General features: G+C 40.4%; 2 protein-coding genes across 7 annotated transcripts in view; one reads left to right on the forward strand and one right to left on the reverse strand.

Annotated features, from left to right (window-relative positions):
- Window positions 1-7,400, forward strand: part of PRDX4 (peroxiredoxin 4) — an 18,045-nt gene extending 10,645 nt beyond the window's left edge. Inside the window, exons 5-7 of the mRNA XM_004283077.3 lie at window positions 2,970-3,100; window positions 4,119-4,153; window positions 7,286-7,400. Coding sequence (XP_004283125.1) covers window positions 2,970-3,100; window positions 4,119-4,153; window positions 7,286-7,336 — 217 coding nt within the window. The 3' untranslated portion in view covers window positions 7,337-7,400. The remainder of the gene's footprint in view (window positions 1-2,969; window positions 3,101-4,118; window positions 4,154-7,285) is intronic.
- Window positions 249-23,698, reverse strand: part of ACOT9 (acyl-CoA thioesterase 9) — an 82,336-nt gene continuing 58,886 nt past the window's right edge. For 5 of the 6 annotated variants that reach the window (XM_049705181.1, XM_049705180.1, XM_004283078.4 and 2 more), the window contains 7 exons: window positions 21,867-21,934; window positions 21,072-21,183; window positions 20,819-20,909; window positions 20,556-20,641; window positions 20,056-20,143; window positions 19,756-19,906; window positions 249-19,332 (listed from right to left, as the gene is read on the reverse strand). In XM_049705181.1, coding sequence (XP_049561138.1) covers window positions 19,244-19,332; window positions 19,756-19,906; window positions 20,056-20,143; window positions 20,556-20,641; window positions 20,819-20,909; window positions 21,072-21,183; window positions 21,867-21,934 — 685 coding nt within the window. In that variant the 3' untranslated portion in view covers window positions 249-19,243. The remainder of the gene's footprint in view (window positions 19,333-19,755; window positions 19,907-20,055; window positions 20,144-20,555; window positions 20,642-20,818; window positions 20,910-21,071; window positions 21,184-21,866; window positions 21,935-23,698) is intronic. The other variant, XR_007474964.1, reaches the window with a different exon arrangement.

A 23,698-nucleotide genomic window follows, 5' to 3' on the forward strand; every position in this document is an offset into this window, starting at 1 on the left:
AAATACAAGTATCATAGTATTTATTTAACAAACCTGTGTCTTTGGAGTAGGAAAAATTAAGGAAATATTTTACCCAACAACCCTCATTGAGTTACTTGAGTTAATAAATACTGATAGAATTCTTTGAAAAAAAGGGCAACTTCAGCTTGAAACAGTTTTAATTTTCTTATATATTGTTGATTTGCTTTGCAGTGCTAAGTTTTTTTAATGTTTTATGTGAAGGTGTCAGTATTTTATAATCCTGTGGGTTTCATGTAACAGCTTTATTGAGATATAATTCACGTACCATACAACTCACCCATTTAAAGCATACAATTCAGTGGTTTTTAGCATATTCACAGAGTTGTGCAACCATCACCACAATCAATTTCAGAACATTTTCATTGCTCCAAAAAGAAATCCCATCCCCATTAGCAGTCACTCCCCGTTTCACCCAGTCCCCCTCCCCTAGCCCTACACAACCACTAATCTACTTTATGTCTTTCGAGTTGCCTATTCTGGACATTTCATAGAAATGGAATCCTACAGTATCTGCTCTTTTATGACTAGCCTCTTTCACTTAGCACAATGTTTTCAAAAAAGGTTCATCCATATTGTATCATGTGTCACTACCAAGTTCCTTTCTCTCTTTTTTTTTTTTTTTTTTTTTTTTTGGTACTTGCCAAGTCTGTAATGGTTTCTGCCTAGAGTTTATTACTAAGTTAACTCCCGAAGAGTAAATATGCCACTAAAAAGATTGAGGCACTTTTAAAATTTAGAATTATTTGAACATTAACCAAGTAAAATTATCTAATATTAGCTATTTTATGTGATTTGAACCAAGTTTGTTTTTTTAATTTTTTATTTTCATCAAAGTAATATATGCACATAGTTTTTAAGTCACATTTTCTTAAACAGTCCTCTCCTTACTCTTAGCCCTGCTTCATGGAGGAAGCTACTTTCAGCCCTTTAGCTACTGCTTGCATTATGTGACTCCATATTTCTAAATAGTATCTTATATAATACATCTCCTGGATATATCAATTTTGCTATTATTTTTCATGGTAAATAGGACTTTATCTTTCTTACATCATCCCCAAATTAATTTTCCCAGTATAATGTGTCACAATTTTGGATTAAGTCAATATTCAGTGTTTATATAAATATTCACTGCTAAGCTTTTAAGTGTAGTGTGCTGAAGATTACCTTCCCCTGTGGCAGATATTTTTATTTTCTTGTAGCTAATAAACTACTTCATTTCTTTCATTCCCTTAGTTTTCTATATATCCATCACTAATTATTCCTAAATTCCACACCTGGATTGTAACCCCTCTAAGTACTGCATTTTTCCTCTGTCAGTTTTTTTCCTCCATCCTCCTGCTTCCAGTCAGACTGATGGCTCGCTAGGCCTGCTACATAGCTGTTGTCCTAGCACTTTATGCACCAGCATCCTGGGACGTTCCTTCACCTCTTCTCTATTAGATACCCAATTTTCTGGCTCCCATGCCTGCCTGCCTTCTTTATGTAATCCTTTGTTATGGTGAAGCACATCCTCATAGCTTCCTAATATAAGGTCATTGGAAGGTAAAATGCTTGAGGGCCTTCAGTGTCTGAAAATGTTTTTATTCTGCTCTCATGCTTGATTAATAATGTGGCTGGGTGTAGAATTCTAGATTGAAAGACATTTTCCTGTGGACATTTGAAAGCATTGCCCTGATACCTTTAGCTTCTGGGGCTGTTATTGAGATGTCTGTTGCCATTTTAATTTCATACTTTTTGTAAGAATGACCTGTCTCTGTTCTGTGGAAGAGACATATATACATATTACACCAAGTATGGCAAATGCCTTAGTCTCATAGTCTACCAAAGAAGCAGTTCACACAATCAGAACAGAAAACAGAAGCTACAATTTGCTACCAAAGAAAAGGCAGATTTGTTTTTGTGTGGTGTGTGTTGGTATGATGTGCCTTACAGAGGCAAGGTCAAAATTTCCCATCAGGGTCACTTACTTCAGAACAGACTTGATCACCTTTGATGAGAATTTTCAACTGTAAAAGTAGTACATGAAAGGATACCCATATGAGTAGTAATTAACAATGTTGCCTGAGTTTGGCCAAGTTGATCTGGTCTAAGGAGATTGAGCCCTAGTTAGTTCAGACGTTAAGTTGCTCATTCAAAACAGGTGTTGTAGAATGAGGAGGAACACTTCAGTAATGTTTAACATGATTATGGAATAAGATTTCATGTAATAGATATGTAATGCCATGTATTTCTACTAAATATATATATATCATCATTATTTTAATACTTGTACACAAGCAATTAGCCCTAGTACCCGAGATCCTTTTCTAATCCAAAGTAAGTATTGGGTTGAAATCCATATTGACTGAAATAAATAGATAGTAAAATCCTTTGACAATTTTTATCTCTAGTATACTTTAACTCTTAAAGTGCCACCCCGATCTCAATAGCAGGTCTTTTAGGTCGAACTATCTCATTATTCCCCAGGCCTTAGTAGTGAATCACATATAGAAAGATTCAGAAGGAAAGGCAACTTCATATTGGTGACTTTATCTTTTTCCACCACTGAAAAAGGAAATACAAAGACATTCTAAACAGCCAGTGATAAGAAACATGGATCACTCCTTCACCCAAAGGAAGGCTTTGCTAGGTAGTTTAATCATTTCATTTACAGTACAATCCCAAACCTAGTACACGTCAAGATTCAACTGATAATACTACAGTACATTTCATAGACAAAAACAAATTATTAAAGCTACCGTTTAACAGTGATAATCCCAAAATATACAGTAGATAAGTGTGGGTATGGGGGTGTGTGCATGTGCATACCAGTCAAGTAGGTAAGTAGTGAGTTTTTGGTTCTGTATAACATCCTTCTGTGTGAGCGGTACAGGGATTCATGTTAACTAATATTTTTCTTCTTGACTGGGAACAAATGTCCTCACCTTTACCATTCTTATGTTTTACAGAGGTCTCTTCATTATTGATGACAAAGGAATCCTAAGACAGATTACTCTGAACGACCTTCCTGTGGGTAGATCTGTGGATGAGACACTGCGTTTGGTTCAAGCATTCCAGTACACCGACAAACATGGAGAAGGTGCCCTTCCCTTCTAACCATCATAGCCTCTTGATTTTTTAGTTTGAGCGATACTAGCATAATTAGTTTGATTTCTTATCTTACAAGTAATTTTCATGGTTCCAAAGTCTTCTGATTGTTTTCAGATTATTAGGTCTTTTAAGCAGATCAAATTATAATTTAAAGTGCTTTTAACAAAATATCACTAATATTTTCTACTTACTGAATACGATGGACAAAATATTATGTTCATAGTCCTTTTGGTTAAGCTCAGAGAAGTTTCTGCTACTGTAATTTTCCAAATTATGTTTCTATAAACTTAAAATGCACCAGCCAATCTGGCAGTATCTAGTAACGTAGGTTTTATTTGCATGTTTACATTATTTGATTTAGCTTTTTTTCCTCAGAGTAATTCAGAAATCCTTAAGGTTATTCAGTATCACACTGGTAACCTGTCATTTCATCCTTTCACTTCAAGTTTTTGTAGTAGCCAAATGGAAGAGGTCAGATCTTCTTAAAATAGAACACATGTTATATATTCCTTTCAAACGTGTAAGTCAGTGCCTGAGTCAGGGTGCACTCTAAATCAAGGGGAAATCCTACCTTCCAAATAATGTTAAAGTCTTTTTGGACAAACAGTGAACCATGGCATCAGTACAAAATACTGCAGGACATAGCAGATAAGCTTAAGGGAATGTACATTCAAGGAATTTTTGCTCTACCAAGACCTTTCAGTTTACCAGATTCCCAAACTTTCCAACTGTATTAGAGGAACACTCAATTTGGTTTCTTCTATTGTAAATGTAACTAAACATAATTGACAAAAGTGAAAATAGATTAGCTGCCTGCTGATAAGCTCCATGACTAAAATTTCTGGCTGCAAGCCAGTAAGCTAACAGAAGTCAACTGTCCTGTAGCAATGTTCTCATTAATATAGGCTCTATTTTCAGTTTCATTTGGAAAAAGAAAACACAAGAGCTGCTAAAGAGAACTGAACTCTGTTTTTAAACTGTCTTTTGCCAATTTTTGTTTCTTTCAGTCTGCCCTGCAGGATGGAAACCTGGTAGTGAAACAGTAAGTCAAATTGATTTTTCTGTTAAGAGGATGGCAGGGGCAAAAAAAAAAAAAAAAAAAAGCCAACCCTAGGATAATCTTTCCTTGTAAAAGAACTCCCTTGATTTTGTAAATGAAGTAAACATTGCTAGGCAGAACTCATAAGACTACAGGCATTCTTTGGACTGTACGGAGAGTAGCTGCAACTGGGAAAGCAGAAGATGGGGCCTGACGCTGTGAATTTTAAAGCCAAGTATACAGAGAAAGATACCATTAAAAAAGGGGAGGGGGACAGTGGAGACGTGGTAGAATCAATTCAGGGCAAAGAAGACAGTCACAAGCAAAACCATCAGTGTATATTAAAAGCTTTTAAGAAAATCTGGCTTACTGGGGGCAGACACCAAAAACAATGGGAACTACGAACCTGCAGCCTGTGAAAAGGAGACCCCAAACACATTAAGTTAAGCAAAATGAGAAGACAGAGAAACACACAGCAGATGAAGGAGCAAGGTAAAAACCCACCAGACCAAACAAATGAAGAGGAAATAGGCAGTCTACCTGAGGAAGAATTCAGAGTAATGATAGTAAAGATGATCCAAAATCTTGGAAATCGAATGGAGAAAATACAAGAAACGTTTAACAAGGACCTAGAAGAACTAAAGAGCAAACAAACAATGATGAGCAACACAATAAATGAAATTAAAAATTCTCTAGAAGGAATCAATAGCAGAATAAATGAGGCAGGAGAACAGATAAGTGACCTGGAAGATAAAAGCGTGGAAATAACTACTGCAGAGCAGAAGAAAGAAGAAAGAATGAAAAGAATTGAGGAGAGTCTCAGAGACCTCTGGGACAACATTAAACACACCAACATTTGAATTATAGGGGTCCCAGAAGAAGAAGAGCAAAAGAAAGGGTCTGAGAAAATATTTGAAGAGATTATAGTTGAAAACAATCAGATTAATTAACAAATCCATCATCTCACAGTTAGCCTTTTTTGTGTGGGGTGAGATGGCTTAAGATCTACTCTTCTAGCAAATTTCAGGTATACCAACAGTATTAACTATAGTCAACCGTGCTGTGCATCAGCTCCCCAGAACTTATTCATCCTAAAACTGAAGGCTTATACCCTTTGACCAGCGTCTCCCCATTTCCCCCAGCCCCAGCCCCTGGCAACCACCATTCTACTCTGTTTTTATGGGCATTCATTCAACAGACATTCCTTGAGCACCTGCTATATGGCAACTATTCGAACTTGGATGATAGCCAGATGATACTTACTAGTGAACACCATAGCCAATGTCCCATCCCTCAGAGTTACGTTCTAATTTCAGTTGTGGCCAATGCTTTTAGAAACAGGTTGATGGGAGTTGGTGAGACAGTGCCTGGGATGGGGATAAAGTGGTCAGGAAAGACTTTTCAGATGATATTTGAGCTGAAACGTGAGTGAAGAAAGGGAGCCAGTCGTGCATGGAGCCGTGCAGAAAGAGCATCAGGGGCAGAGGCCCTGAGGCCAGTAGCGGCTCAGCGTGGCGGGGGAGCAGAAAGGGTTGACGCGGGCAGAACGCTGAGCTGTGGGAATGGGAGAGGACGCCAGTGTCCCAGTGCACAGAGGGTTGGAGTCCCATGAGTTGACTGAGCAATGTGGAGTCCCTCGTGACCACAGGGAGGGCAGCAGGTGGTTTGAGGATAGGGCAAGAAGGAAAGAAGGAAAGAAAACAGCTGGAGAGGGGGGGGTGTAGGATCAGAAAAGGTTTGGTGGTGGCGTTTCTTTGAAGACAGATGAATTTTTCATCTCTATTGCACAGGCCGCCTGATTTGTCTCCCCGACCTCAGTTTCTCTCCTCTCCAACACATGTCATTCTGCAGACCGGAACCTCTTAGTGGCTCTGCAGTACAAAGTCCTCATGCTCGGGCACAGCCTTCAAGCTTCTGCATTCTCTCGTTTCACTGCCTCTCCCTGGTCATCATCCCATGATTCACACACGCACAGACACATGCACACATGCTATGCTCCCACCAAATCACGTGACTCATCTTTCCCCAAACTAAGCCCTACTCTGTCACGCTTTTGTGCCTTTGCTCAGGTCTTTCTTTCTGTAGCCTGGAGTACCTCTCTCCCCTTCCCTAAATTCCCCAAATTCTTCTTTCAAGACCAACTTAAATGCTACTTCCACTCTGAGGCCTTCCCTGATGCCATCTCAGCCTCTGTTGAGACAGAGCCTGTGTCCTAGTTTTGTGTGTTGCATCAAAAGCAGTTATGTACACGTACATCTTCCCCACGTGCTTGTACGAGCCTCCAAGGCGGGGACTTCGGTGGTTACCACTGGATCCCCCACTGTGCAGCATACTGTCGGCACCCAGTTGTTATGCCATAAGTACTCTTGAATTGAATTGGAATGCAGAGAGATTATATATTGGCAAAGACAAAATACTCCTGGAGTGATGCCTGAAATTAGGTAACATTTATTTTATGCTGAAGAAAATGCATATAGAACTATCATAAGCTGATTACAATAAAGTACAAGGTTATTTTTTTATATAGCGATAAATGTACTTTACCTGTAACTAGCAAGTAACAGTTAATGTGAGAAATTAGAAACCTAGGTGGTTTCTAAGGCTGTAACGCTCTAGGAGGGAACACTTTTTCTTTCAGAGTATTTGTCCATTCACTAAATAGGTACTCGCGTTGTTTTTAGAGTACTTCTTTTACTTTGCGGTTTGAGATTAAAAGGTTACAGTTCTGGACCTCCAAGCAATCCATTTGAACCCACTGCCCCCTTTTCAGGTTGTAGCATACCATCACTTCATCAGCAGATAATTTTAAAAATACATTAACATCTGTAGCCATGCTCTCTTAACATGTTTGATTTTACACCATACCTGAAGATGCCATGAAAGCCTGGTGGCAAAGAGAAGAGCTGTAAGTAAATTTGAGGTGCTTGAGTACAGATGTTAATTTACTAGCAAATTATCTGCCTTCTGGGAGAGCTGAGATTAGCCGGACAAATCCGGTTTTTCCTAAATATATATGATATAATTTGGTACACAAAATAATCTTTATCTTTAGTCAAGAGATACGCAACTAATGTCAGACTACTGTTGATATACTTTGGCTTTTAAAATGAATAATTTGCTTTTTTTCTTTAACAGATAATCCCAGATCCAGCCGGAAAGTTGAAGTATTTTGATAAACTGAACTGAAAAATACTTCCTCAGGTCATGATGTTTGAAACTTCTCAGTAAAGTTCACTGTTTTGTTACCACATTGTGTTGCAGTAGTAATTTCTTGAATAATATAAAAATCCATGTCAGGGTCCAAAGATATTAAGTGTTTGGTAGACACTGATGCCAAAAGGTAGGCAGTTATTCTCTATCTTTCCAAAATACAAAAATGTCAGACTGACTCAAACTCGTAACAAGAGTAATAACTAACATTTATGGAGTACGTGCCATCTACCAGGCATTGTGTTAGGAGGTTAGGTGTATTATTTCACTTAATTCTCACAGGAACTCTTTGAATTCTTTATTTTACAGATAAGGAAACAGCTAGGTAGCAAAGGTAGACTCAGTCTTTGAACCCAGACAGGCTAATTTCTAGTTTCGGGGCTGTTACCACTCCACTGTGGCTCACCTCTCTGTACCTTTGAGGGTGGCAGGAAAGAATAGGTTGTGAGCACAGTCACCTTCTATAGAGTCTGGTAGGGACGGTGAACCCCAGACTCTCTGTATACAACATAAAGCCCCTTGGTTACTCCTTTTTTCTAAATTTACATTTACAGCTTGTACTAAATTTATAAGTAACAACTTACATGTTTATATTAACAATGGGAGTTCCTTGGTGGCCTGGTGTTTAGGATTCTGGCTTTCACTGCCATGGCCCGGGTTCAGTCCCTGGTCGGGGAACTAAGATCCTGCAAGCCACGTGGTGCAGCCAAAAAAAAAAAAAAATGGTATTTAGTTTAACACAAGTTGAATCCCTAAGTATATGTAGCCAGCTGTTCACAAATGACCACATATACAGCTGAACTCCAGTGGTACTTCGTCACCCCAGTATGGCAATGGCTTTACTGTAGTTATATACATGCCATGTAGTTTAAGGGAACTGGGACCCGAGAGCATCTGCCTCGTCCTGTCTGCCACGCTAATCCCCTCTCAACACTCGCAAAAAGCCCCTCGCCCCAGGGGAGGCCGTCCTAGAGTTGGGGATGTCCCTGGCCTCCTGGCTGACGCTCTGAGTTCTGTCATAAACGGCAGGGGATTAGTGACAGGCATTCAGACGTGGACACAGGAATTCAACTGCCATTTATAACCCTTTGCCATAGCAAAGTATGTTCTAAGTGCTACCTTACAGTCAACATTTTAGAAGCCAACTATTAGTAAAGTTGAAGACTGCTACTACTTTGGTGTTCAGACAGGTTTGTGATAATCCTGTCAATCAATACTTGGAATACAATTGGAATCTTATTCTCAGGTTTCCTCTTTCCAATCTGAAAAGTACAAATTTTTTTACTCATGGAATAAGCTTTATCTTCTTGATTAATAGTTTCCATTCTTTGGAGCTTTTCTAGCCTCATGTTCATTTTAGGTATGTTTACAAGGAAGACAGCTATTTTTGGATCCATTCAAAAAAGCCAGTCATTAATGTTTTCATTCAACTTTCAGGAACTATTGATCACCTACTGTAAACACCTGGCATATATCAGTGACCGAAGACAAATTTCTGCCCTCAAAGAGCTTAGTATTTGATTACAAGCAGGTCCTAATAGTATAATTTCCAGGTACCTACAAATAAGTGAAAATACATCCTGACTCACCACTTTTCATATTAACTGGGTAATGTTAATAGCCTATAAATGCACTCCTCAGTGCCTTTTATCCCTTCAAACAGCTGACTTCTGAAAGTCCACAGGCCCAAAAGTATACCCTAAAGATGATCTCATGTGGCCATTTACAGAAGGCTAGAAAGAGTGTTCCAAAAGCACAGTCCCCTGCTCTGCTGGAGAGGATGGGCCCAGGCCTGACCAGGATGAGCTACAAGAGACAACTCCCAAACATGCTGACCTACCGTAATCTACAGCAGTGGTTCTCAACTGGGCACAATTTTCCCAAGGGACATAGTAATGTCTGGAGATGTTTTTGGTTGTCAACTATGGGAATGCTACTGGCATCTAGTGGGTACATGTCAAGGATGCTGCTAGACATCCTACAATGCACAGAACATACAACACAATTATCTGGTCCAAGTTGTCAATAGAAGTGAGGTTGAGAAACCCTTCTCTAGGGACAGTTGCCAACAGATTATGGAAAGGAGACCAGTATAGTTTAGTAGCTACCTGTGCAAGAGGAGGACAGACCATGACGTGACAGTAGAAGCTTATCCAAAATAATAGGTCAAGAGGTGGCCCGAAGTCTCTATGAAACATACTAGGCAATGTCTTTTCGGTGCACTTACATATATATGAATAACATCTGTGATTCCCTGCTTCTCCCTCAAATTTCTGACCTTCTGTTGAATATTTCCCAGTTAAGCCTAGCCAGTGTTCTGACCTTTACAATGATCAGAGTGGACTGCTCTTTCGGGGATTTCTTAGTCCCCAGAATCTCATGCAAGGAATCATTCCCCACCCCCATCATTTCTTCTATATCCAAGGGCACATTTAATCCTACACCCTAAACTTTCTATGTCAGTAGACTTCCAGGTTTTATATTTTGTTCTTAAATACATTAACCACTATTTTATTAATGATATTTTTATACCCTAACCCCCCCATATGATACCATGGAATGCATCCTTGTATTTTGTTACCCATGAATTCTGATGTTATGTCACTGAAATATCTTTGAGTAGAATTCTTAACATAAGAATGTGAAGAAATGTGTATTTCAGGTAAATATGTCCATAAAGGTCTCCATGCCAGTGTGTGTGGGGGTGTGTATAAATATTAATGTTTGTGTATACATGCATATACATACACATACACATATACATACACACGTCTATAAAATTAAATTTTTTACTTAGCTTTTAAAAGGAAATAAAATATCATAGCTACTGTGTATTTAGTCTTAGACAGCAAAGCAACTTTTAGCAATTCCATTATTAATGTAATAACGCAATTTGGGCATAATGCTGTACACAAGTAAAATCCTAAAAAAAAATTTTTAAAGATCCACCTTCCTGAGCCTTAAGCTTAAATTTTTTAAATTAACAAAAAAGTCAAACGCCCAAATTCACCTGAATCATACATTCATTCATATGGAAGTTATTAACGACCTGCACACATGCAATGTACTTTGCTACGCAATACAGATAAAAAGATACGACACAATCCGTTCCCTCAAGAAGCCCACAGTTTCCCAAAATCAGCATGTAAAAAGAGCAATACAGTGAATAAATGCTAAAAATGCTGACACCTGTGTTGGCTCCAAGGCCAGCATGAGCAATAACAAGGAAATATAGGGATGATGGAATGTGTCACAGGAGGGGAGGAATAAGCCCATTTGCTATTCGTCCACTGAAGGCTGTATCTCCTGCCAGTGTACTGTCCTTATACAAAAAGGCAGTGCTTGGGGCTTCCCTGGTGGCACAGTGGTTAAGAATCCACCTGCCAATGCAGGGGACGTGGGTTCGAGCCCTGGTCCGGGAAGATCCCACATGCTGTGGAGCAACTAAGCCTATGCGCCACAACTACTGAGCCTGTGCTCTAGAGCCCGTGAGCCACAACTACTGAGCCCACGTGCCACAACTACCGAGCCCGTGCTCCACAACAAGAGAAGCCACTGCAGTGAGAAGCCCGTGCACGGCAACAAAAAGTAGCCCCCCCGCTCTCCACAACTAGAGAAAGCCCACACACAGCAATGAAGACCCAATGCAGCCAAAACTAAAATAAATTTAAAATAAAAAAATAAATGAAAAGGCAGTGCTTGTGACCCAGCCTCAAGAGACAAAGCGTTGACTGGTCTTCCTCTCTCGTGATCATCTACTGGGAGATGGCACACACTATAGAGTTGATTGGCTAGATTCAGGGGTCCAGTGTATGGCCAAGGATAGAAGGTAAGAATTGAATCTGCAGGCCTGGGTTTGTTAACTTCAAGTTCTGGCCATTTGTGCAGCTCAGCCAGGACATCAGAAAAAGGATTTGCAAGTTTTCTATCAAAGGGAGTTATGTTGCACTGTAACCCAAAGCCCATGAGATGGCTCCCAGCACACCGAAATCCCCTTGTCCTGAGGCACCCTGTCAGAATAAACTAAAAGGGCATCAACTAACTCAAACGATTTTTGTTTTTAAACCAATCTAATTTAGAGGAAAAAATGGAAAAAAAACTTCTAAATTCAGACCAATCAAAACTAAGTACAACTCAAAGAAGCATGTTAATGTGTACTGAGAGAACCCCTTCCATTAATGACCATGACCCATTTAGATGTATATTTTACACTGTGACCTAGCACACCCATAAATGTGCATGTGCACCATGCACGTGCATAACAAGTTACACAATACTTACTATGGGTGATGCATTCTTTTATTTTTGTCATGTTGGCCACAACCCACTAAATTTCATGGCCTACTAATGGGTCACTTTTTTTTTTAACAAATACATACATATAAAATATAAATTTAAATTTATATATGTGTGTGTGTGTATAAACAAAATCAGGATACAGTAAATGCCTGGCATATCAATACCCTGTCATGTAATTTTCCTTCCATTATGGTACAGTTCATTTGTTTTAGCCATACTATTCCCTCTATTAAAGGTACACAATTTCTGTGACAAAAAAAACAAAAATATCCTACCCTTTCTTTTGTTACTACAATCCTTCCTCTGAGGTATTACTTTCATCAATGCCTCTGGCTTACTGAATGGTTTTGAGAAGGTCCTGTTTTATTCTGAAGATCCTTTTTTTTCTTAGCATACACATCTTAACTGGAACTTGATTTTTTAAATTATGTGCAATATAGTCATTAAAATATTTCTCTAACCAAACAGCAAATCAAGTGAAGGGAAATAGGTCTAAATCAGGAAACTCTGGAATGAGAAAGGTGTCTCTCCTTTTATGGAGAAGGAAACAGAACCCAAAGAGATGAATCCTCTACCCTATGCCCTGAACTAGCTGGCTGCAGACATAGTTGAGACCTCAGAGGTGCCTAAGAGCCAGAATTCGAGCCAGCAGCACTCCTCCCACGTCACACTGCCTGCCCAAAACCCACCTGCTGGACCAAATGACCCCAAATCCACCTCAGATTGATCCCCTTAGATCAAAATAATCCCACGATACAACAGTTTTACTAGAAGCAACGTGACTGGTCAGGGGTCCTTAAATCCGTTTTTTTGGGGTTTTTTGTTTTTTTGCGGTACGCGGGCCTCTCACTGTTGTGGCCTCTCCCGTTGTGGAGCACAGGCTCTGGATGCGCAGGCTCAGCGGCCATGGCTCACGGGCCCAGCCGCTCCGCGGCATGTGGGATCTTCCCGGGCCGGGGCACGAACCCGTGTCCCCTGCATCAGCAGGCGGACTCTCAACCACTGCGCCACCAGGGAAGCCCTTAAATCCGCTTTTGAACTTGCCGAATCCCTATTTTTAATTCCTCTTTCTTGTTATCTATTTTAAAGTAGTTCATTATTTGTTGCCCAGGGAGGGACAGAAAACATTCACAAGTCAATTTAGAGTCAATCACAACTGCAGCAAAAGTTTTTCTCTAAGAGCAAATGAAAACAAATGCCCAAAATATTTCAGCCATCCTTGTCTCTTATGGTTGAGACCAGATTGTATTCTCATGTATGTGTCTGTGTATGTGTGTGCGTGTGTGTGTGTGTTTATCTCACAAGTTAACCCTTTATCACACTGGTTGAGAAAATATATATGAAATGTGGCAAAGGGCCAAGATTCTAGACCTAGTCTAGGCCTACCCCACCTAACCCCACCTATATACAGTTACAAGGTGGGCTGTGGGAAGTTACTTTCCCTCTCTAAGTCTCACTTTCCTCATCTGAAAAAGTGGGTAATAATGGTATTGACCTCAAAGGCTGATTCTAAGGATTAAATTAGAAAATACATTTTGATGTCATTAGCACAGTGCTAAGAATCCAATATGTGTTAGCCATATATAAAATTTCTTATTTTATGATTATATACTGTGACTGATTTTTTCCTACACTGCACTAACATACAAGTTCATGGGGTTCTATATTACCAAATAAAGAATCCGTAATTACTTCCAAATGTTTTCATATTAAAGCATAAAGCACTGAATTTGAGCTTGAGGTTCTTATACAGAAACAGAATAACACAAACTTATATTCTCTGTATCAAAATGGAGGCAAATATCTTATGAACTAACCTTCACCATCTTCCTGATGCACTTCCTTTCACCTCCCTCTTGTAATCTATAAAGGAGCATAATGCTAAAAAATTACTATTCAGAATTTGTTGTAAAGTTAAACGCATTGTTACAAGTTAACGTTTTAAAAAACATCAGCAGTGACAGCAAGAAATTATGCTCCTGTTGAAAAGCAAGACTGCCAACCCTGGAAAGCAGGAAAGTCAGTGAGATCTAAAATGCTGCCCTAAATTTGTTTTTAAGGAACATAATACTAATACTTGATTCTTCATAGCAAAAGAGGGCATAACGATTTACCCCTCAGACAATAGAATACAGAGTGTAATCCCGGCTCTGTAAAAGGTACTAAAACTCCTAGTGTGTTCCATTTATTCATAGGTATTAACAACAACAACAAAGTCCATGATCAAATAAGTTTCACAAAAGCTGACATAAAAACTTAAACAGGTGTTCTAATGGCCCTACTTTTCAGTTTTTTGTAAGCTAATACGCATTATAAAATACCAGAGGAGAGGTATCCGATGCAGTATCTCCTAATGTTACTTGTCAATAAAATGTTTAAGACATTTTATAAAATCATATATTGTATTAAGTTGTTTATAATATAAACATATAAAATGTTTATGAAGGAGCATCTCACCAGTGTCCAAGGACTTCACCCAGGAAAGAGAGTTGGATGCTTGGAATTACTCAGCCCCTTGCCATCCAGCCCTAGATACCACTGCTTTTTGAAACTGTTTTTTCTTACCAGCGGCCTTTCAATCATCCAACCAGTCGCCTCTCCCCAGTGATCATCTTTGTGAACTTCCATGACACCATTGATCACTCTGCACAAAAATGGCTTTGAGAAGCAGGAGGATGACGTAGTTAGGAGCTGGGAATCTGGCTGTTTGCTCATGGAGCCCGCGCACCACCATTTAAGAAGTCCAACTAGCCTCTTAAGAGAGGCCTGGCTGGCCCCCATCCGTTCCAGCCTCCCCAGCTGATGTGCCAGATGGTCTAGCCCCTGACGAGCTCCCAGGTGAGCACAGTTGCCTGAGTGACCCCAGCCAATGCCACACAAAGCAGAAGAACCTCCCAGGTGAGCCCAGCCACCCCACAGAATCAAATGTGTCTTTTGAAAGATGAAAGGCCTTTTTCTCTGCCCAAATTCATTGAAAAGAAAAATAAAATGCTGAACTCCCTGGGGCGGGGGTGGAAGGCAAACTTCAGTTTTTCAGGACTCAAGCTACTGGCTCTATTCACAGAGAGGAGAAAGAGCAGACGGTATAGAGAATGCCAGTAGCAAAGGGAACACGTAGACATGCAGAATACTCGGGCTACCACGAGAAATGGAGCCACAGGACCACATGGGCACACGGAACACAGTGCAGAGCATACTAGCGTGAAGTGAACTCTTCTAAAGAAACCAAAAATAAAGACACCATCCTCGAAGACTGCCCAGTGAAGAACTACCTAAGCAAAAACTAAGAACTTGGTAATAAATGCCTGATGTAAAATGGGGTATCTCAGCATGGACTATTCAATACAAAACTATGTCCAACCCACATTAGGAGGTTCTGTGCTAGACAAGTAGCAGTGCTGGTACTGGTTAAAAGCCCACTACTCCTTAAAGAAGAGGAACAAAACACTAAACATCGACAACCTACTGTATATCCCTTGGAGTTTCCTTCATCTCATCTTCTTAAAGTCCTGTATTAAAAATAAAAAAATCTCTAGCTCTTATAAAAACTTTTACTGGTAGAAAACATATTTTGATTTAAAAATCTGATATTCAAAATTAATTGAACAAGTAATTTAACTAAAAAGACAATAAGCAATTTTTTAAGAGTTCAGTCTCAATAGAATTCAAAGAAAGGCAATTAATGAATGTCATTTTTCACCTACTAAAATGGCAAAGATGTTTTAAAAAGTAAAGGATAAGGGCTTCCTTGGTGGTGCAGTGGTTAAGAATCCGCCTGCCAATGCAGGTGACACAGGTCCAAGCCCTGGTCCAGGAAGATCCCACATGACGCAGAGCAACCAAGCCCGTGCGCCACAACTACTGAGCCTGCGCTCTAGAGCCCACGAGCCACAACTACCGAGCCCGCGTGCCAAAACTACTGAAGCCCACGTGCCTAGAGCCCGGCTGTGCTCTGCAACAAGAGAAGCCACTGCGATGAGAAGCCCGCGCAGTGCAACGAAGATTAGCCCCCGCTCACCGCAACCAGAAAAAGCCTGCACACAGCAACAAACACCCAACACAGACAAAAATAAATAAAATAAATTTTTTTTAAAAAGTAAAGGATAAAATTCAGCCAAGTTCAGGGAAATTGCTAATGAGTTAAGTGCATGTGTACAACTGCTCTGGAGGGATACGTGAACCATTCAAAGCCTTGAATGTGTGCATACGATTTTGACCTACAGATCACTTATCAACAATTTTCCAAAGGAAATAGTTTAATGATTAAATGTTTTAGTTTTAGGATATTTACTGCAACATTTCTTACAACAGCGAGAAAAGTTCTTGCAAAAGCTTCCGTGTACAGCACTCAGTGGTTAAATGCATAACGTACAATCTATACACCACCATGCAGTAGGTTTCTTAACTGAACTCCGCTTAACACGTTCACACGACTCCCCAGGGCCGTCCCTTCCTGCGAGGCAGCTCAGGGACCTCACCGGGTTATAGGCAGATCTGCAAAATGCTGTACTGAAGGGCCAGGTGAAGCTTAGGATGGTAGTAAGTACAGCGAGGGGGGCGAGGACTGATGCTAGCAAGCTTACGGTGCAGCACACGCTGGGTGCCATGAGTCCAACTGCACGCCTCCAGAGTAGTTGTTTGTTCCCATGACTATTTATGCCAGAAGTGCTCATTCATATTAACTGTGATTTCAATAAACATTAAATTAATACAAATTTTTTTAAAAGCACTCCAGCCGATTCTGACGCAGAGCCAAGTTTGTGACTGCTTTGTGTTTAGAACCCATACTCAAGACTGTTTCTTTCCTGGGAGGACCTTTTCAGAGATGAATTCTTTCCCTCTGTGCAGCCTGGTTTCTCCCTCTTCTGAACTTGATCAACTTCCCATCCCATCAAAGGAGAAACTGGGTCTTGGCTGCAGACTCGTCGGAATACGTCCCTTTGGGTTCCTAGGTGGCACTGTGACATTGGGTACAGCCTCCCTTACTATCAATACATTCCCAGCTTTACCGTTTACTTCTGAACCAGGCAGTGTGAATCCCAGCACCACCATCTACTAGCTGCGGGAGTCTGAGCAAATTATCAACCTCTCTATGCTTCAGATTCCTGAGTGGCCAAACCCTACAAGCGGGTTACAGAACCTACCTCATAGTGTTGGTGGAAGAAGTAAACACGTCAAGTGCTTAAGAGAGTGCCTATCTAGCAAGTGGCAAGCGCTCTATGAGCATAAGCATCTGTAATTATTATTACTGTTCATGTTTGTTAATCAGATATATGCTGCCCAGCCCCTAGCAGAGTGTGCTGAAGAGCTGTCAGGTGAATGGAGGAATGAACACTTGGTCCTGTGTCTCCTGTATTCACCATCTGTGAACACCTCCTCTTGGCATGGTTCCTTTTTTTTTTTTGATACAACTTTATTGGAGTATAATTGCTTCACAGTGCTGTTACTCTCTGTTGTACAGCAAAGTGAATCAGCCACATGCATACATATATCCCCATATCCCCTCCCTCTTGAGCCTCCCTCTCACCCTCCCTATCCCACCCCTCTAGGTGGTCACAAAGCACCAAGCTGGTCTCCCTGTGCTATGCGGCTGCTTCCCACTAGCTAGCTATTTAGTGTATATGTGTCAATGCTACTCTCACTACACCCCAGCTTCCCCTTCCCCCCACCCGCCAATGTCCTCAAGTCCATTCTCTATAAAGCATCTTTATTCCTGTCCTGCCACTAGGTTCATCAGTACCATTTTTGTTTTTAGATTCCATATATATGCGTTAGCATACAGTATTTGTTTTTCTCTGTCTGACTTATTTCATTCTGTATGACAATCTCTAGGTCCATCCACCTCACTACAAATAACTCAATTTTGTTTCTTTTCATGGCTGAGTAATATTCCATTGTATATATGTGCCGCATCTTCTTTATCCATTCATCTGATGATGGACACTTAGGTTGCTTCCATGTCCTGGCTATTGTAAATAGAGCTGCAATGAACATTTTGGTACATGACTCTTTTTGAATTATGGTTTTCTCAGGGTATATGCCCAGTAGTGGGATTGCTTGGGTCGTATGGTAGTTCTATTTTTAGTTTTTTAAGGAACCTCCATACTGTTCTCCATAGTGACTGTATCAATTTACATTCCCACCAACAGTGCAGGAGGGTTCCCTTTTCACCACACTCTCTCCAGCATTTACTGTTTCTAGATTTTTTGATAATGGGCATTCTGACCAGTGTGAGGTGATACCTCATTGTAGTTTTGATTTGCATTTCTCTAATAATTAGCGATGTGGAGCATCTTTTCATGTGCCGCTTCGCCATCTGTATGTCTTCTTTGCTGAAATGTCTATTTAGGTCTTCCACCCATTTTTTAATTGCGTTGTTTTTTTGATATTGAGCTCCATGAGCTGTTTGTATATTTTGGAGATTAATCCTTTGTCCATTGTTTCATTTGCAAATATTTTCTCCCATTCTGAGGGTTGTCTTTTCATCTTGTTTATGGTTTCCTTTGCTGTGCAAAAGCTTTTAAGTTTCATTAGGTCCCATTTGTTTATTTTTGTTTTTATTTTCATTACTGTAGGAGGTGGGTCAAAAAAGAACTTGCTGTTGTTTATGTCAGAGTGTTTTTCCTATGTTTTCCTCTAAGAGTTTTATAGTGTCTGCTCTTACATTTAAGTCTTTAATCCATTTGGAGTTTTTGTGTATGGTGGTGTTAGGGAGTGCTCTAATTTCATGCTTTTACATGTAGCTGTCCAGTTTTCCCAGCACCACTCATTGAAGAGGCTGTCTTTTCTCCATTGTATATTCTTGCCTCCTTTGTCATAAATTAGGTGACCATATGTGCATGGGTTTATCTCTGGGCTTTCTATCCTGTTCCATTGATCTACATTTCTGTTTTTGTGCCAGTACCATACCATCTTGATCACTGTAGCTTTGTAGTATAGTTTGAAGTCGGGGAGCCTGATTCCTCCAGCTCCATTTTTCTTTCTCAAGATTGCTTTGGCTACTTGGGGTCTTCTGTGTTTCCTTGGTATGTTTCAGATCTAAAGCTTCCCACAAATCCTTACAAATGCTGTGTCTTTTGTTGAATCCCTTTACTCCAACTTTTCATCTACCCTCTGCTAACAACAAAAGCTGGGAAATAGAAGGAGGCAAAAATACAAAGGAATCACACAGGGTTGATGGGATTTAAATAATACAGGGGAATTGCAGTAAAGGTCAGGTTTAAAGAATGCCCTCCAAATGCCCTGGCAGGAAACCATGTAGATTGATGGTTGCAATATGTGTAAGAAAAGAATGTGTCCAGTCACATAAAAAGGCATTCAGCCCTCATTTCCTGAGTAGACAGGAGGAAACGTGGTAGGTTCACAATTTAAATTGTCTTGAAAGTATTTATTATTCAATAATTCTTTCCCCCTCTGCCCCACCCAGCCATTCTCTCATTCTACTTTTCTGATCAACCTAAAAACTGAATACATCCTTCTTCTCTATGGAGGATGAGAATAAACACTAAGAGCGATATACTTGCTCAGGCCTTCATCAGGCACCGTGTCACTGTGGGGCACTGGCCTTCAACAAACGCGGTCTTCCTAGGGCTCGATGAGGTGGTCCTTTTTCAAGGTCACTGGTGCACTCATGGAGCTGAAATGCCTCTGCCCATCTAAATACAACATGGACTCTGGAACATAAGAGAGAGAGCTCTGGAGACATGTGCAGCACCTAAGAAAATCACTATACAAACACAAAACTACTTGGGAACACTGGGACAGCAATGAAAATTCAAAACCGGCACCAGGCATGTGCTGCTGGGCCAGAGAGTGCCTCGACTCTGGCCCTTTGGCTGGACCGGTCCTGACCACCAGTGGCTGCCTGCAGCTGACACTGGCCCTTCAGACAACAGCCAGGCAGGCAGACCAGCAATGGCCACCTGAACGCCATGAGGCATCCTGGCCTTCAGGGCTGCAGAATCTCAAAAGCACAATCCCCTAAAGACATGCTCTAGGGCTGATGGGCATCAGAGTACTTCCTACAACAATTTAAAAGGAGAGAAATGTCTTTAAAAGTTCCCCTCATTAGGGACAAGCAGTCATTTGCCACTTACCTCCATATGTTCTGGGGAAAACCAAGGGCACTTCTTTTTCCGACATGAACGTGAAATGAAAGACATTGGTGGTCATATGCTCTTTATCCTGTAGAGAGGCCACCTCACTGTGTACTCTGACTTGAATGTAATTTCCCTGAGTAAAGCAAACCTAAGCGATTATGGACACGATAGTTAGTTAATTGCATTAGGAAGGGGGAAGAAAGCAGTCATAAGAGAAACAGTGGCTTTAGAATATAAAAACCTCTCTTCTAGGCCCAAATAATAAAAATTGTATTTCATCTCTCATCACACACCTACCTGCGAAGAAAGAAACAGCAATGATCCAACCTCAACAGGTTTCTGAAACATGATATCATCCACGGCAACTATAAATGGTCGGGAACCACTGTTGGGAAAACACAGTACTTGTGGTCAACTGCAAAATTCAGATGATCTCTAGTTTTTTCCTGACAATCAGCTGAAGCAAACTTTAAATGGTCAAAGAATAAACCTAGAGAAGGAGGGAATAACCATACCAGATGGTAAGAGATGGCACTGTGACCAGATCAGTATCTAAATCATCTTTTCCCTTCTGCGTATCATCACCCCTTTTTCTCAGCAGGCATTTAATGTACTAAGGGACAACATCAGAGCGAGAGCCTTCTAAAATGAAGGTCAAACCCACCTGGTACAAGTGTAGCATTTATTTAAAAACACAATATATTCCCAAACACAACCAGACGGGTCCAAAATGTTTCACTGAGTGAGGCAGTATAAACGGCTTCTCAGGAGTTAAGACTACCTGAAATCCAACTCACCCGAAGTTACAAGCAGTAGCCCATCCAAGTTCATATGCTTTCCTCATAAGGAAACCACCAAAGATTCGATTGAAAATGTTCCGCTCCTACAGGACATAAAATAAATATTAATAAATACAAGCCCTGTGACGATCCGAATCTGTAGAACAAAGGAATTCACAATGCCATAGAACAGAGGTCAGTTTGAAGGCGTGTCAACTCTTAGATGAGTGTCATGAGTCCAAGTTATCCTGTTTAGAAGATTTTTCACTAAATTCCAATACCTGAGGGTGGCAAATATCCAAGCTCTTCAGTTTTGAATTCTCCATCCACACTGCATTAGGAGGCAAAACTCGACTTCGAAAACTTACAGTCCTGTACAAATGGAGATCGAGTAAACACTGTCAATGCCATGGCTTTGCTGCTGAAGAGTAAAATATTTGCAAACAATGCCCAATATGTTCAAGCAAGTGTAGCTCGTGAGAAGGCCAAGGTTTAGATGCTTTCCCAACCAGGAATCTCACCGTCCTAACTTACTTTGGATCCAGCGTGTTAAGAAACATCTCATGTATGGTTGTCCTCTCCTCAGCAGTGGGAGCCATTTTCAGTAATGACATGGAGCTGAAGGCGACCCTTGTCCCCTTGTTCACTGGAACAGGAGACAATAAGGAGCTATGATCAGGAGGGCCACACTACAGCACTGGGCTGCCGACCGGGGCTGCCTCGGACCCTATAAACGCAGTATTTCCAGATTTCAAAAACCCCCTGGAAATTGCACATCTGTCCCAGAGAAGGCTGCTGAGGCTACATAACACTTTCAGTGATTTTTTGCTTTCAGATGGAAATCATGTCTGCTCAGTGTGAGACCACTTATAATCACCTTGACCTACAGCCCCAACCAGCAGTTATCTCATTAAGATACATTTCCCATTTCATTAAATGTGAGAAAACAAATTACTTCACTTAATATTGTATCATCAATAAAAACCGTTCAGGGCTTCCCTGGTGGCGCAGTGGTTGAGAGTCCGTCTGCCGATGCAGGGGACGTGGGTTCGTGACCCGGTCTGGGAAGGTCCCACATGCCGTGGAGCGTCTAGGCCCGTGAGCCATGCCTGCTGGGCCTGCGCGTCCGGAGCCTGTGCTCCGCAGCGGGAGAGGCCACAGCAGTGAGAGGCCCGCGTACCGCAAAAAAAAAAAAAAAACCGTTCAAAGTATGGACTCTGTGGATACTTTACTGGTTTGAGGAGTCCATACATACTCTTAAATAATCTCCTCTGCAGTACAGTTAATGTGCTTTTTAAATTGTATCTTATTATGAACAAATTAATATACATTCTCCTTGTCTAAAGATCTCTTCTTCCTCTGGGCTTTCAAGGGTGAGTGGATTTACAAATGCCGGCCTAAAGAGAAGAAAAGAAAAGAAAAATTTTAAGACATGCCATTACCTAATAAAAACTGAAGGTGTTCATTTTGGGTAACACTTACTGACTGCTTCACATAAGAACTCTGAACAATTAGGGGACTCTTCTGGTTACAGACTTATATACACACTAGAAAGTTCACGTTGTAAAAGGATATGGCCACTTGCCAAAATGTTTCACCTGATTCTAATTATGAGGAAGCAGTAAAATATAGGTTGTAGAACATTCTGTAAGACAACCGGCCTGGACTCTTCAAAAATGTCAGTGCCTTCCCAAGGCAATCTACAAATTCAATTCAATCCCTATCAAACTACCAATGGCATTTTTCACAAAACTGGAACAAAAAATTCTTAAACTTGTATGGAAACACAAAAGATCCCAAATAGCCAAAGCAATCTAGCAATTTGGCTAGAAAGAAAAACAGAGCTGGAGGAATCAGGCTCCCTGACTTCAGACTATACTACAAAACTAGTCATCAAAACAGTATGGTACTGGCACAAAAACAGAAATATAGATCAATGGAACAGGATAAAAGACCCAAAAATAAACCCATGCACTTACGGTCAATTAACCTATCACAAAGGAGGCAAAGAATATACATGGAGAAAAGACAGTCTCTTCAATAAGTGGTGCTGGGAAAACTGGACAGCTACATGTAAAAAAATGAAATTAGAACATTCTCTAACACCATACACAAAAATAAACTCAAAGTGGATTAAAGACCTAAACGTAAGACCAAATACTATAAAACTCCTAGAGGAAAACATAGGCAGGATACTCTTTGACATAAATCGCAGCAATATCTTTTTGGATCTGTCTCCTAGAGTAATGGAAATAAACACAAAAATAAACAAATGGGACCTAATTAAACTTAGAAGCTTTTGTACAGCAAGGGAAACCATAAACAAAATGAAAAGATAACCCTCAGAATGCGAGAAAATATTTGCAAACGGTGCAACTAACAAGGCATTAATCTCCAAAATATACAAACAGCTCATACAGCTCAATATCAAAAAAACAAACAACCCGATAAAAAATGGGCAGAAGATCTAAATAGACATTTCTCCAAAGAAGACATACAGATGGCCAAAAGGCACATGAAAAGATGCTCCACATCACTAATTATTAGAGAAATGCAAATCAAAACTACAATGAGATATCACCTCACACCAGTCAGAATGGCCATCATCAAAAAGTCTACAAATAATAAATGCTGGAGGGACTTCCCTAGTGGCCAGTGGGTAAGACTCCGAGCTCCCAATGCAGGGGGCCCAGGTTTGATCCCTGGTTGGGGAACTAGAGCCCACATGCATGCCGCAACTAAGAAGTCTGCATGCCACAACTAAAGATCACGTATGCCGCAACTAAGACCTGGTGCAGCCAAGATAAGTAAATAATAAATAAATATTTTAAAATAATAATAATAATAAATACTGGAGAGGGTGTGGAGAAAAGGGAACCCTCCTATACTGTTGGTGGGAATGTAAATTGGTACAGCCACTATGGAAAACAGTATGGGAGTTCCTTAAAAAACTAAAAATAGAGCTACCATATTATCCAGCAATCCCACTACTCGGCATATATCTGGAGAAAACCATAATTTGAAAAGATACATGCACTCCGATGTTCACTGCAGCACTATTTACAATACCCAAGACATGGAAGCAACCTAAGAGTCCATCGACAGATGAATGGATAACGAAGATGTGGTATATATACAAAATGGAATATTATTCGGCCATA

This window comes from Orcinus orca, chromosome X (genome assembly GCF_937001465.1).
Source record: "Orcinus orca chromosome X, mOrcOrc1.1, whole genome shotgun sequence".
Lineage (NCBI taxonomy): Eukaryota > Metazoa > Chordata > Mammalia > Artiodactyla > Delphinidae > Orcinus > Orcinus orca.